At 32.2% G+C, this 16,002-nt stretch overlaps 1 protein-coding gene across 1 annotated transcript; it reads left to right on the forward strand.

The window, feature by feature from the left end:
• Window positions 1-1,037: 1,037 nt before the first annotated feature.
• On the forward strand, window positions 1,038-5,439 carry LOC148615626 (uncharacterized). Its single transcript, XM_088582078.1, has 3 exons — window positions 1,038-1,297; window positions 2,528-2,944; window positions 4,851-5,439. The coding sequence occupies exons 1-3, from the start codon at window positions 1,231-1,233 to the stop codon at window positions 5,282-5,284; spliced, it is 918 nt and encodes a 305-aa protein (XP_088438204.1). The 5' UTR covers window positions 1,038-1,230; the 3' UTR covers window positions 5,285-5,439.
• Window positions 5,440-16,002: the final 10,563 nt, after the last annotated feature.

Here is a 16,002-nt window from a genome sequence, read left to right on the forward strand (position 1 = left end):
AAATAGAGGTAAAAACAAAGTCATGTTCGAAAAATGCTGAATGCGTATGCACAAATAATATTACCCTACTGGTGTACCTAGTCCATGCTCCCAGTTTTTAGTGGAGTCCAAGTTGCTCCTTTGATTTTGTTACTTTGTATGTATATATAATTTTAGTTACTTTATGTTCTTTGTTGTGTATGTCTGCTTTCCATGTCTTTGTCCATGGATTACATTCTTTTGATTACCACTATAACCTTGATTCCCTTGATTACTCTTTAAAAGTCTGCACGACTGTCAAATATATAGAAAAATGAAGGTTGAAGTTAATATTGTTATTGAAGCTGTTGATGTAACTAAACTGTTAGGAGTAAACATTAATTGTTCATTGTCTTGGTCAAATCATATTGATTGTTTAACTTAAAATATATCCAAGAAAGTAGGAGTTTTTAGGCATTTGAAATACGTTATGCTTAGTTCTGCATTACTTAAGGTTTATAACACTGTAATTTTCCTACATTTCAATTATTGCTGTACGATCTGGTCAGGTGCAAAAAATACTTCCAATACTGATAAAATTTTTAAACTACAAAAATGGGCCGATCGGATTATTTTGAACGAGCAAAATTTTATGACACCATCACACAAGACAAAGTACCCAAAATGTATTATATGTTCCAAAATCAAAAACAGAGTATTATAAACGATCTTTTATTATTTCTGGTAGTTATCTATGGAATGATTGTAAACTAGTTATGTGACTAAATATGCTATCCTGTTTCAATAAAGGAGATTATTATTATTATTATTCAACCTATGCCAGCATTTTGAACATTTGGTACAAAATGGATTCAGGAATACTATATGAAAACACTCTAACAAAATATTAGTTTTGGAATGTGAATATAAATGTACCAAATGTATTGGGGTAGTTATGCACACACTTTTGTCGTGAAATGATTTTAGGAATAAAATACTATCAAAGAGTCTGCTTCACTTATATTTTGCTATATCTTACATATCATTATAAATTGTCAACATTCAATCCATTGCTCGGTACCCAAAGGATATCTAACAAAGGCTTTAAATGATTCGATCAATGCCTGCTACTAGTGCGTCCAAAATCTGACTATCTCATCATTAATTCACATCGTCAATAAAACACGGTATATATCGCATGGGTTTTCAGATTATTTCATTTCAGAAGCGATATCTTAAACTCTATAATGTCTAACAGAATCAGATTGTATAATGAAACATAAACTCTTGGTGCTTTTAGTTGGTTTAGGAATATGTATTGGTGTTTCAATCCAAGAAGGTATGTTGTTTATAATATTTTATGAATAGCCAAAAACAAACTTGAGCTAAAATATTGGTGTTAACAGTTATATTTCAGATATAAAACTGATGCCACTTACTTGATTAAATTAATGTTTATAAAGTCTTTGTTCGCGTGTGAAACAAAGAGACCGGTGACTGAAATAAAGGAAGAAAAAATGAATACGGGTCAATTGTCTAAAATAATTGATTTCAAATTATATTCTTGTACAGTAGAAATGTATGCAGCATGTGTTGACAAGTATGTACCACTCCAATAAAAAGCCAAATATATTAAGAGTGAAGCGCCGATGGAGGACGAAGTCTTCTTAACAGTTATCTTAGGGAATTTAACGTATGCTCTATAAATCACTAAGTGTCTGATTTCAGTTTGACTAGGAAAAAGTAAAAAATCTTCAGTGCACATTTGAAAATCTAAAAACACTTGTGATTATAATATACCATTCTAGAGTAATTATTAATCATTTTTTTCGCCAGTTTTGAATTTTTAATTTTTAATAATGTAGAAAATATCAAGAAGAAGTACTTTAAGATGGTTACCGTGCTTAAATTATTTCACCGGTTTGATGATACAGTAAAGGAATATGATTTAAGAACAAATGCTTTAAAATAGATTAAATTTTATCAAGGTGCACGCAATTAATGTCCTGCTGTATGGCCAAAAAATTGAGACAAAGAATAAGAAAGGGAACCAAGACTCTAGCCGAAATCAAAAGACTGTAATCCAGGGACAAAAACCAGATATGGAAAATAGACACACACAACAAAGAACATAACGTAACTAAAATAATAAGTACAAAGCATCAAAAGTAAACGAGCAAAATGAACGAAAGAACGAACGTACAAAAGGAAAATAAATAGTAAAATAAGAAGTACAAATGTACATTACAATAACCTATTAAAAGTGGCGATATGACAATAAAAAGTATTTACCAAAAATGGATAGTTAAAACGTTTATATTATCATAAGGTATATAACACGACCCGTATATGCCATTTCAAGAGAAACCAACGGAACATAGATTCTAGCGGAAATCAAAAGAAACTATGTATGTTATTACCCTTGATTGTGGACAGATAGTATCATTATTCATATTTTTTCATTTTAAAAAGTGCTTCAGAAAACAAATGAGTATATATTCCAAGTTATTTTCTCATTTTTTGTAGGATTTATCATTACTTGTTATTCATGACCTGCATTTTTTTTCAGATTTAATCGAAGTAAATACAACTAAGGAATATATTATAGTACCATCTTTGGCTGTTGACAACAAGTTTTGTGGAAATATTGTGTTTAATGTTTGTGAAGTAAATAACATATTTGTTGCTCTGTTATCTGGGGATATTGTAGATACTTTACAGTATGAAATCGCGCTTGGCAAAAATTTGGTCGATTCGTACATTCGAAAAGGAAACGAAAATTCTTCCATTGCCCATTATTCTAGTACTAACATTTGTATTTCAAATTGTTGCGATTTCGGAATATCATGGAAAAATGGAACAGTGACAGTATGGCAAGTAAGTCCACACTGGAAAATGGAGTCAACAAGACAACTTCTTATCACAGTAAATAGTATTGCTGTAAAATCTTCTGGTGTACCTACAATATGGCACTTTCCAAAGAAAGGTAATATCATACTATTGCTGAGTTGTCATGAGAGGAACAGTAAACTTATTTTCCCCTGAGGTACATTCTTTTACCTTAGGTGTAGCCTCGGGTAATAAAATCTTTTTAGTGATCAATGCAAATTTAACCTTTCACTGTAGAAGCCCCGAGAGCACGATATCAGTCTGACAAGAAGTTAACGTGCAATACCGAGTAAAGATTTTTACTAGTTGCGTATCTTTCACGAAACAAAATGATTATATGTTTATATCATATAATTAGATAATTTTTTTTGGCTATGCATTATAAGTGTTTGTTTAAACCCTAAGCTATATCGTTTACCCTATATCACATCCCTTGACGAACCATACTCAAAGTATATATAAAATAAATGATATAATGAACATGACATGTTAAAATCTGTATCACATGCCGTATCAACCCTCAATCTATATAACCTTGCAGGCTGGTGGCCCTTACGGTGATATACGGCAAAACCACATGTGATACAGATTTTGTCATGTAATATTCAGTATATAGCTCGCATCATTAAACATGTTAAAGTATGAAGCAAAATAAACCTAGTTGATGTAAAACTGTATTAGGCATAACTATGTTTAAAATATCAATAAATTGAACTTCGTACCTTTACTATTTACACCTACCTGTTTCATATTTGTTTGTATCGAAGAGTAATAAATTTACTGTTTCCGAAAATTAGCAGTCAACACATGTTTTTGTTTGAACTAAACCATATAATTGTCAAGCGTGAGAAATGAACGTGAACAGGTTCTACTGCCTGATCGTGAATGGAGGACGTTAAAAATCGTGAATTTTACCACTAATTGGGAGTTTTTCAGTTATCTTTTGTTACTTCTTCAACAATTACAGCTCCAACTTTTACAAACGAAACAAGGGTGTCTGTCTTAATGACCACGATTTAAAAAGGATATGAAGCCATTTCATTGGTTTTGATGAAAAGTTTGTCAGAAAATGCAAAAGGACCTGATCATTTTATCATGGAAGTAAATATATACGGGGCTTGTCTTGACAAAACAACCAAAAATATAATATTTGATTGTATAAGACTGCAGAAGTGCCGCGGTATGACTATATGCAAATTTCGTCAAGTTAAGTGGAATGGTTTTAAAGAAAATGACAAAAATGCAGAAATTTTGTTACTTTATTGAGCTTTTGATGTTGACTTTTGACCTCAAATTTACGGAAATGCATCACAGGAAAATTATTTGAGGGGCTTTAATGATACCAAATTTAGCCGTGTGTTATTATTGTCTATTGAACTCTACAAATATGAGCCTATTTTGGAATATTACCTATACCAAATTGGTAATAAAAGTATGACAGATTTAATAGAAAGTTTTGCACCCCTTTTAAAACGATTTAGACCTTCAATTTATTTCAAGAGAAGTCTAAATGATTGACACCTCAATTTAAATCATTATGGACAAGTGCAGTACTTACATAAATTGCAACTCTCTTCAAATAAATTTGAAACGCGTTAAAATCAATTACACGTCTCTTTAAATGATTTAAACCTCACTTTAAATGCGAGAAAGCTCTTTTATTTATTTATCTATTTTTTGCACACGTATATATTACATACCAGATTAAAATCAAACCCCGAATGATTCAAAAGTCAATATAAAGTATCATTATTATGACGGAATCCTCTATTATTAAAGGACAACTTGAAGAATAAAGTACAAAAAAAATACACCACAATGAAAACTAATTATAACTAAAATTTTATTAGCAGCCATCAACCGAGTTGCTAATGTCATATCCTGAAAAAGATAAATGAATGTGGTACTGTCGACGTCGTTGTTTCTAGTGTGATTATACAATACAAGAGTACATAGGTTTTTAAGCGATATATTATTAACCAGTATATAAATGCCAATTTCAGTGATGATACCGGAAGAGTGTGAAATTGCAACAACAGAGTCTATTACGACTACGATGGTAACTGTTTCGGCCACAACAAATTCAACAGGAAATATCAATCAAGCAAGTAAAGTCTGCGCATGTCCGTGTTCGGTTGTTGGAGAAAACAAATGGCAATTCCTGGATAACCTAAACTTGACAATTGACGAAATCAAAATTTTAATGAAAGACGAACTTGAGTCATTAAAAAGTAATTTAACTGTTAATAAGAAAAATACCTCTGCATTTTTACGTACTAAGACTTCAGCCGTCGACAATCGCCCCGTCTCTCAATCGTTAGGGGCAGTGGGAGTCATTGCGCTCATTTTAGTGGCTGTGTTATTAATGGGCTCCGATTTTGTGAATGTTATCAAAATGGTTAACTACAGATTCAGGTGTAAGAACAAACGGAAGTAAAACATTGCTGTGTCATAACTTTTCATGAACTGTGCTGGTAGGACTTTTTGCTATGACATCAGTTATTATTACAGGAACAAGTAAAAAGTAAAATCAAAACGCCGTTGCTGCAATTGAATCAAATTGCTTAATGGAACATTAAAAAATTTTTTGTATGTTTTAATTTATTCATTATACTACAGCAAAAGTACTTTTGTTCGTGGGCTACTAATTTTCGTAGTATCCGTGGAAGACTAAACCATGAAATTGGGTTCCCAACGAAAAGGAAATTTTCATTGAGGTGTATACTGAAAATATCAAAACGACGAATTCAAGAATCAACGAATTTGTGTTTCTCCGCTAATCCACGAAAATTGGTATACATGAATTAAAATACTTTAACAGTGATTGAAATATAAAATGAAACCAATATATAACTAAAACTTAAGTAAATGTTAAACCACATTTATTTACTTTTTGATGTGATGTCCACAAGAAGTTTTATCTCTTTCACCCAAGACTGTTAGTATTTTGTCTTATATTTTTGCACACCCTGAACAAGGGTAATAAACAATCTATCTGAACAGAAAGGTAAATACAGGTTGAATTACAAACTGCATAAACGTGATAGGCTTTATAAAGTTAGACTTTTGGAACAGGGTTATGCTGCTACAAGATTGAATGAGTAATCAAGGAAATCAAGGCCACAGCGGCAATCAAAAGAATGCAACCCAGGGACAAAGACCAGACATGGAAAACAGACATACACAAAAAAGAACATAGAGTAACTAAACTCATACATACAAAACAACAAAATGAGCAACTTGGACTCCACTAAAAACTTGGAGCTTGGACCAGGTGTACCGTTAGGGCAAGTTTTGAAGTTATCACTACAGAAGATTTATGGTCGTCATCGTGAACTCGTGGATCGTTACGGTGTATCCTTCTGTACCATGAAAACTAATTTGTTCAACGTGTCGTAGTTTTCCTTTCCTCATTCAAGTCATTCCTGGACTTGGCTTTTTATGAGCAACCTTGCCGTTGTTTCTTGAAAAGCAGAGAACGCTTACTCTACCTGTAAACCTGGCCCATGCTCCCAGTTTTTAGTGGAGTCCAAGTTGCTCATTTACTTTTGCATGTATTATTTTAGTTACTTAATGTCCTTTGTTGCTTATGTCTGTTTGCATGTCTGGTCTTACATTAATTTGATTTCCGCTAGAATCTTGTTTCCCTTGAATTTTCTTTCAAATTGTCACATTCCCTATCGATTTTCGAACACCTGAGACTACCGTTTGGATTTAAAATGGGGGAAACAAACCCTACAAGTTTTTAAACATTATTCTGAATAAACCCTTGAAGATAAATCAGGAAAAAGCATCTTAAGAAACAAGCAGTCGCATATTTTGAAATTTTCTATGACGCATGATTACCTAAGCATTAAGCACTTAAATACTTTTTTTAGATAAATAAAAAAAATGACGTTTTATTCTGCAGTGCGGTGTGGTAGAAGAAACCTGTATGATATGGTTGTGCAGGTGGTAATGTACATTCTAATTTTTCGATTAAACCGTTATAATGGTTTACACAGAATGATTGATAATATGAGATTCAAATTGTTTCAGATATGAATTCATTTATCATCTTAAATGGTTTTTTGTGTGTTTCTTTTTTATACTAACTAGTTTTCTTGAATCAAGGCAGCACATACACTTTCTTTGAATTAAAATAAATTATGTTCCGTTTCCTCGTAAGCTGTCACTATTATCGAGAATGAAATTGCAACTGTATTGTACATATTTTTATGAAGATGAAAATCTGGTTCAAACTATGACACAGACTGTATCTTTGTGTATTTTGCTCTTGTATCAAAAAGTTATCATTTAAGGAGGTAGACCTAGGGTCAGGTACACAACTCTTGCAAATCATTGGAACGTTTGTATGCAGCATTTTACATCAATCTCATGTAAGCATCAAAGTAACTTTGACTGATTTTATTTTCTTTCAATTGAAAGCTTGATAGGCTTTGTTGAAATTTAGTATGATACAAACATATCACTGATTTCAAGAGTTATGTCCCTTGCCCTAGGACTACCTTCTCAAGAAAACGAACAAAAGAACGAACGAAAAACACTGATAAAAAACAAGAATGCAACACGTCTGATAAAAACATAAAGTGTAAGCAAAATAAATCGAAATTTGAAAATCGAAGGCCAAAAAAAAAAGATCACATTGAAAACGGTGACAAACAATATGCAGAACATACAGACCGAAATATTTCTCACAGAATTCAAAAACACAATGCAAAATGACAAAAATATCCTTGAGTGAAGACCTGGTGTACATGTAGGTTTTGAGTCTTTTTTGCTCCCTAAATCAACTACTGAATTGCCCATGTCATGTACGAATGAAATAAAGATAGGATTCTAAATGACGAGAAATGATGCTAATGATACGCGCTGCGTACATAACCCTGTTCCAGAAGCCTATTTGTTAGAGTTCTAGCGCGATACAAAAAGTCTGCGTAGTTTCGGAAAGCTCTGGCATAACGTATGAGTTGTGATATGAACATTCCATACGCAGGAGCCGAAGGGATGTTGCCACAGATGAAAGGAAAGTTGACAATTCTGAATGAAAAGTCATCACGTTTGTCGTAAAGTTTGGTCAATAGTTTTCTTTTACCATCGATTTCCAAGTGTAGGTCAAGATATGAGGCTGACTTTACAGTGTCTGTAGTATGTACTCCAGATACTATTACAAATATACCTGAATTAGGAGATGATAATGATGAAGTAAAACAAGAAGTTGCACAATAATTTGCATTTACTCTCACAGACCTTTTTAACAATATATATGTCCCATGTATGTAATTCCATTTGGATTATTGTATTTTTCACTGTAATCTAATACGTATTTTATTTATGATTTAATGAGTCTTTTAAATAGAGTTTTTACAAAATGTATGTACTTGTGTTTTCTTTTTATGACGAAGAAAATAGAGTCAAATAGTTAATGTGGATGCCACTCACACAAAGTATGATAACGAGGACGACAGTGTTAAAGTGGTGGTTTAAGACATTGGTTGAAAGTTCTCTTTACTAAGACAAACTAACAATAGCGGGCTGTTCGGACTCATACAAGATCTTATAAACTATTAAATATTCATTTTTTTAATCCGAATAGAATCCGAATAGAATCCGAATTCATTGTATTTCAAAGGTTAACACCCTGAACATATAGACCAAATATATTATATGTATAACAAATTAACAACACCCGAAACACAAGTGACCGAATGAGTTCTTTACAGCGGGGATTACATACAAAATTAAGCGATATCAAATGTAGTAAATAACATTAAATTATACGTACGCGTATTGAAGACATACAAACATATTATCTTAATTACAAAATTTGTCTTAAAAGACTTAAAAGTTCGAGATTGTTACATATTCGAAATTTAGACTTTTTATAAACTTCAGTTTGATTTGCGCGTGTAAGTATATTGACTTTTTAAGTCAAAGCGTTATATTAGAGAAGAAGTATGTAGTCCCACCACTGGAAATTGATAAAATGAAACGTGTTAAGGATAAAATTCATAAATTGTTTTTTCTTGTACGAAGCTTGGCAATCAAAGTAAACAAGAGAAGCAAGCATCAACCATGTATCTGACTTATTCTTAAAAGATGGAGTTCCATCAGTATCATTCAAATATTGACAGAAAAGTTCTGCATAATGATAATGCTTAAACGTACATATGAAGGAGTAATCAAGGGAACCAAGGTTATAGCGGTAATCAAAAGAACGTAATCCAGGAACAAAGACTGGACATGGAAAACAGACACACACAACAAAGAACATAAAGTAACTAATCCATACATACAAATTAACAATAGCAAATGAGCAATTTGGACTCTAAAAACTGGGAGCATGGACCAGGTGCATCGGTAGGGTAAGCTTTCTATGAAGCTGAGAAAGACTACATAGCTCGATAAAACAAAATACAGATGAATAAAACAATATTGAAACAAAAATAACAAGATTACAGTCTTAATGGTAAAATTTGCAAAAGAAGGAAAATGGTCATCATGATAAAATTAACTATGGTTTTCATTTTTTATAAATATCCGCCAAATATTGAGTCTCTGAAATGGTGTTGATTTGAAACTTGACTAAATTACGGCTGGCAAATTGAAGATTGTAATTTAAGTTTTTAAAATTAAAAAACTTTGAGTCCATAACAATCGAAATTTTAAAAAAATCATAATTTCGAATTAAAAATCTCGAAATTTTGAGTTTAAGAAGACAAAATTTCGACTAAAAGTAAGTCCTTAATATGTCTCCAAAGAATAGTGATATTTTTGACTGTTCTTTAACTTTATAAAATTTCGACTAAAAGTAAGTCCTTAATATGTCTCCAAAGAATAGTGATATTTTTGACTGTTCTTTAACTTTATTCCTTTAGACTTGGAAATGTCACTTGATAGAAAATTATTGAATTTTTCAATAACCAGGAAATACTCTATTACGATTTTTACCAATATATATCCCGCGGACCGTGGAGACAAATGATTACGTAAACAATAATTTAATTATGTCATTTTCAACCTAATCAGACTTCACAGCAATCTTTCACGAATGACATAAAGTAATTCTATGGATAATTTAAAAATTCCGGTGTGCTTTCCATAGAGAAACTAAAGTCCAATTTTCAAGGAAATATATTCAGTTGATCGTGTTGAATGTAGTTTGCTCTGCAGGGGTTTGTAATAACATAGAATAAAATATCACCTTCTAAGTTAAATAGTCTATTATGTATAATTCTTTCTGTTTGAGTCTACAGAACACCGTTACCCTTCTTCCCCACGTTAGGCGCTTTCTGCCAAAAGAATTATTCCAAAGCACATCTATTTACAGATTTATTTTTTTTTCTTCTACTCGGAAATGAAAACTTTAATTACTTTTTTTTACAACAAATGTTCCATATCTTGGACATAAAACAAATAAGTGGGACGAATTTGATAAAAGGTACAAAAGCAGAACAGAAAAACCAAAGTAAAGAAGTCAAAAGTAAAATAGGAAAAAAGGCAAAAAATAATACTACTTGTGAATCACTCCATATATCGTTTATTATGACTGTAGCATATAGTTTTGCTGTTTTTGTCAGATGTTCTCCCATGATGTTGCTCCTCTTTGTTTTTTCTCTTTTTTATGTTTGTGTTTATATTCTTTGTTTTTGTTCTGAAACAAAAAAAAAAAGGAAATTTAAAAGAAAGCAGTTTGTTTCAAAACATTTTTCATCTATTTCGTATCGCAAATGGCAAATGCATCATTTCTCAAAGTTGAATGTTGTTTTTTTTTATTAACTTAAATAGAAAGCATTGAAAAATCCTAGAAAATATATGTAGGAACCATATAGTTCGTATGATATGGATGGCACATGGTAAATTTTATCTCACGAAATTTGTGTTCCAATGTACTGTTTAGATATATATATATTCTAAATGGACAGTCTCTTAAAAACAATAACCTCACAAAACTGCCAGTTTCAGTAAGTGCCACCGCCTACACATGTATGTAGAGAACATCAATTCTAATAAACAGAAAAAAAAGATAACACTTAATAACATATGGTCGGGAAGGATTATCTTTCTACTTTGTTTCGAAGTTAAAAAGAGATTCGAAGTAATGACGTCAGTATGTCGTATTTAACTTGAATCTCGAATCATCATGTGTTCTATAAGAATGGATTTTTGTTGATATAAAATCTTATAATCGGTTATATAAAACATATAGATAAAAGATGTATTTCATATCAGAAAGATACGATACAAATAGAAAAATTAACACTGTTTATTCATCAACACTCAGCGAGGGTCCATTGCAATTACGTTTTGTGCAGCATGAGTTTATGCAAATAAAAGAAAAATAATAAACATGCCTATGAAGAACGTTTCTTTTTAATATGTATCGATTTCAAATATCCTGCAATATATCTAATCTGCTGGCAAAATAATAGTCTTTTTATTATGCATTTTTATAGATACAATTCCTCAAAAGATTAGATCAGAAAACAATTTCAATTGATTCGATAAAATAAATGTTTTCAACACGAAGTGATATCGAGAAAACTTCAGGAAGCACGACGTTATAGTATTCAATTCAATGGTATCAAGTCAAACGGGATAAATGATACATAATTCCAAAAGTTTACAAAAGAAAAACGGGGAAAATTAATTTTAAATAATCTATTCCGACCCGATCGGTTTCTGAGTACGTATCAGATGCATCCGTGGAATAAGAGTCTTTTCTTCTTTTCTAGATCAAATTGTTCCGGCGTATCTGTAGTGTAAGATTACTTTATTATTCTTACAACAAATGAATCAGACGCTTCTGTATTGTAAGGCGCACTTTCAGTGTAAGATTACAATGTAATTGTTAAAATAAACGAATCAAAAACATTGGGCAGATAAAAGTTTTTTATATTCTAAATAAACTAAACCGTTTAATAGGCTAATTCGTAAGAAATATAGTTTTGATATGGTTTTCAAATCATGAGATAGCATTGTTTAATGTTAACATTGATTAGCTCATAGGGTCTTGTCATAGATACAAAAAAACCAAAACTATATTTAAAAGCAGTGACACGGGTTGTACCCTTATTGTATGACTTATGATGTATTACGGTTCTCAACCTCGAATGGGAAGAATTGGTATTGTATTAAATATAGGTGTGTTTATTAGTGTAATATTTTTTCCACAGTGGCCATATTAAAAAGGGTGAAGGTTATGATCACGCCCAAGTACTTAAATGTTTTGTGTCTGTCCTAAGTCAGGAATTTCTGGACTCGTTTTCGTTTTCAGTTTACTCTCATGTTGCTGGAGTATATGTGGACAACTATTCGCTTTACCTGTGTATAATATTGAGGCGAGCTGAAGCCTGCTTTGTGATGTCATGGTTTACCCCTGTCGTTCATTGAAGACTCAAGGGTGTCCTAGGACATTTTTCATCCTGGTGGGGTTGTTGTCTCTTACACTATTTCTATGGTACGCATGCACCTAACGAGTGTTTTTCTCTGCTTATGGTTTTGATGTTATTTTTAATATAAATGGATCAGGTGCACGTAATGCATTAATATACAGTCAAAAGCAATGAATGGCATATAATTCTTATTTTTTATAAAAGATACATGGAATAGTATTCCAGTAGTGTAAGATTCCTTTGTCATTCTTAGAATAAATAACCCAGATACATTTGTTGTAACCCACAAAATGTTACACAAAATCTTAAGCACGGGCAAGCTGAAATTTCTGGATATCACTTCGTGTAAAAAAAAAATCTATTTGCCGATTGAATACTTATCTTTCCCATTTCAATTGAGGGGGGGGGCTTCTTGCAGTTCTTCGGATTATTGCTATTCTTTTTTAAATCATATCACAACAAGATTTTTACCATTTTTGCAATCTCAGATAAGAATTTGGAATTCACCCTGTGAGACGTGATTATTTGTTGGTCCAGAGTTGTCTGCCTAAAATGAAATGACTCAGTTGGTCGCTTAACTTTAAAACTGTAAGTCGTAATATCCTAATGAAAAGTCAATCGTTCAAAACATTGTTGTGCTAACAGACACAATGGACGCAATTTGCCTTCACTTGTATACATATTCATACACTTTTGTAATGAAAATTATGATTTTGAAGTTTACAATCTGAGTTTTATTTTGAACACTTTTGATCAATACACACAAAATAATCCATTTACAATGCATAATTTCAGGTTCAGGTTTTTTTTAAAATTTTTTGGTAATATTTCGAGGGATGGACATTTGCCCTGGAAGTGGTCATTAGGACCTAGTTTTGGAATACTTTATAATTACCTCACTTTGCTATTTTTCAATGTTATAGAAAACCATCATTAGCTCACCTGGCCAAAGGCCATGTGAGCTATTGCCATCATTTGTCGTCCGTCGTAGTCGTCTTTAACAATTATACAAAACTCTTCTCCTCTGAGACAATTTGATTAATTAGAACTAAAAAGAGTATGAATGTTTCTTGTGGTATCCTGCTTAGAACTAATGTGGGGAATTTTGATTGGTCGAAAAATATGGCCGCCGTTAATAAAAATTGAACACAGGTGTGAGATAGTAGTTTTTCGCATAAATCTCCAAGACGGTTAGGTTAGTTAAAGTGTTTAGCATGATGAGATCTATCTCTGGTTAAATTTTGGTTTTAATCCGTTAAGCCATGTTTAACTTATTGTCCTTTTCAACGATTTTTGCTATTTCTAATGTTATTTCTTTCAAAAATCTTCTCCTCTGCCATTCTTGACCAAATGAAACCAAACTTGGTATGAATGTTCCTTGGGGTATCTTGCATAGAACTGGCGTGGGGATTTTTTATCCTTAAAAAAACATGGCCGCTGTTACTAAAATAGAATATAGGGTCAGTAGTTAGTCTTATTCAAATTCTTTCAAAAGCTGAAATGATCCTTATCATTAGAACTGCAAAAGTGTTTAGTGATAAACGTTGTCAGACGACTCCTTGAAAGAGTTATTGCCCTTGAGCGGGGGAAATGACCTTTTTACAGTTTTCAGTCAATATCTTGAAAACTATTATAGATTAAAAGAAACTTTCAATTGTTGAAATGATCATTATGATGAGTCCTACAAAAGACTTCTTTAGTCAAAATTGTTGGAGGACTTCTTGTTATATTTATTGCATTTGAAAGGCAAAATTCAACCAGGTGAGCGATTCAGGTTCATGGGATCCTCTTGTTTTTTTAATGTTATCAATGGCAGTTTTGATGAAATTAAGAGAAAAATATTTTATTTCTTATGTAACTAGTAAATTATCTTTTCTTATTATTTCAATAACTTTTTGTATGTTGAATTATTGTCAGAAACCTTACCATTTAGAATATATGCATGAAATTCTTCTTTTGCCCCATTAAAGAGTAATCAAGGGAACCAAGGTTATAGCGGTAATCAAAAGAATGTAATGCAGGGACAAAGACCAGACATGGAAAACAGACATACACAACAAAGAACATAAAGTAACTAAAATCATACATACAAAGTAACAAAAGTAAATAAGCAACTCGGACTCCACTAAAAACTGGGAGCATGGACCAGGTGCACCGGTAGGGTAAGCGTCCTCTGCTTTTCTAGAAACACTCGCCGAGTTGCTCATAAAAAGTCAAGTCCGGGGTAGACAAACGAGGAAAGGAAAACTATGACCCGTTGAATAAATCAGTTTTCATGGTGCTGATGGATACACCATAACGATCCACGAGTTCATGATGACGACCATAAAACTTCTGTAGTGATGACTTCAATCTTGTAGCAACATAACCCTGTTCCAGAAGCCTATCTATTAGAGTTCTAGCGCGATACAAAAAGTCTGCGTAGTTTCGGCAAGCTCTGGCATAACGTATGAGTTGTGATATGAACACTCCATACGCAGGTGCTGAAGGGATGTTGCCACAGATGAAAGGAAAGTTGACAATTCTGAATGAAAAGTCATCACGTTTGTCGTAAAGTTTGGTCAATAGTTTCCTTTACCATCGATTTCTAAGTGTAGGTCAAGATATGAGGCTGACTTCACAGTGTCTGTAGTATCTTTTATCTCAAGTTCTTTTGGGTAGATGTATCAAATTCCCGAAATTAGGATTGTTTAAAGATAACACGTCATCTATATAGCGGAAACTGGGATTATCTTTTATAACAATCTATAGTTATTGTTATTTGTTATGGCATTTAGTCAAGTTCTCTAAGGCGGAGTAGATTAGATAAGAAATGAATGGGAAAACATTAAAATTGTTCTTGAACAATTGACCTTTCAATTGTTTTTATCTATTCTTTGGAGGAGTGTTATCGGTAAAGTAGAGATTCCTCCTCTATTTTTAAAACAAATGGAAAGTGAATCAGTCTGATAGGTCATGAAGGATTTATTGCTATTCTCATAAATGATGGAGCAGCAGGATCAGAAGAATAAGAAGCTTGATTGTTTTGTTTTGTTTTGTATACAAATATATCAGGCAGAAGTATTTCATTTTATACATACAAGCATATCAGCACAGGATAGGCAGTTTCTATATATAAGCATATCAACACAGGATAGCCAGTTTCTATATGTAAGCATATCAACACAGGATAGCCAGTTTATACATACAAGCATATCAACTCAGGATAGATAACCAGTTTAGATTGTGCATTAACATAATGGTTAGATACAAATTCCTGTATTCCTTACATTATTCTGATTATCGACAAAGTAAAAAGTTTCGAAGCGATATTTTAAGCACATCAAGTACATTAAATTAATGTGAAATATGGGAAACAAAGACAGTCAACATAGACAATGTCGCCAACAGAATAAAATGCAATAACAAATAAAAAAGAAAACAAAATGTAACACAAAAATCTAAAGCACTGGAAATATGAACTCCCACAAATCAGGGAGTGACAAATTGTACGAGAAAAACAAAAGTTACTTGTGACGTAGTTCATTTTGTCACTTGATCTAACAAAAAAAAAATCAAACAAATCAAATGCAGAAAGAAAAAGCAGAAAATATAACTTAATTGCTACTGCAATGCGTGGTTCGCTTGTAGATGCCTTTATCAAACCACACAGCCATGAATGTTCCTAGAATTTATCTGAACTTGGCAAAAACTTAACCAACATATCAGTGAAGAATGAAGTAATTAAACTTAAACAAAAAACAAAATTAATGTTATGAGT

This window comes from Perna viridis, chromosome 5 (assembly GCF_037379345.1).
Source record: "Perna viridis isolate PV_CMFRI_1.1 ecotype Kerala chromosome 5, ASM3737934v1, whole genome shotgun sequence".
NCBI classification, from domain to species: Eukaryota; Metazoa; Mollusca; class Bivalvia; order Mytilida; family Mytilidae; genus Perna; species Perna viridis.

What these genes read in the sequence shown, in the direction of transcription:
- LOC148615626 (XM_088582078.1), top strand. Translation starts at nt 1,231, where the DNA reads ATGAAACATAAACTCTTGGTGCTTTTAGTTGGTTTAGGAATATGTATT. An exon ending in TGGTGTTTCAATCCAAGAAG is followed by an intron (nt 1,298 to 2,527) that starts GTATGTTGTTTA and finishes ATTTTTTTTCAG; the next exon opens with ATTTAATCGAAGTAAATACA. An exon ending in ATGGCACTTTCCAAAGAAAG is followed by an intron (nt 2,945 to 4,850) that starts GTAATATCATAC and finishes TGCCAATTTCAG; the next exon opens with TGATGATACCGGAAGAGTGT.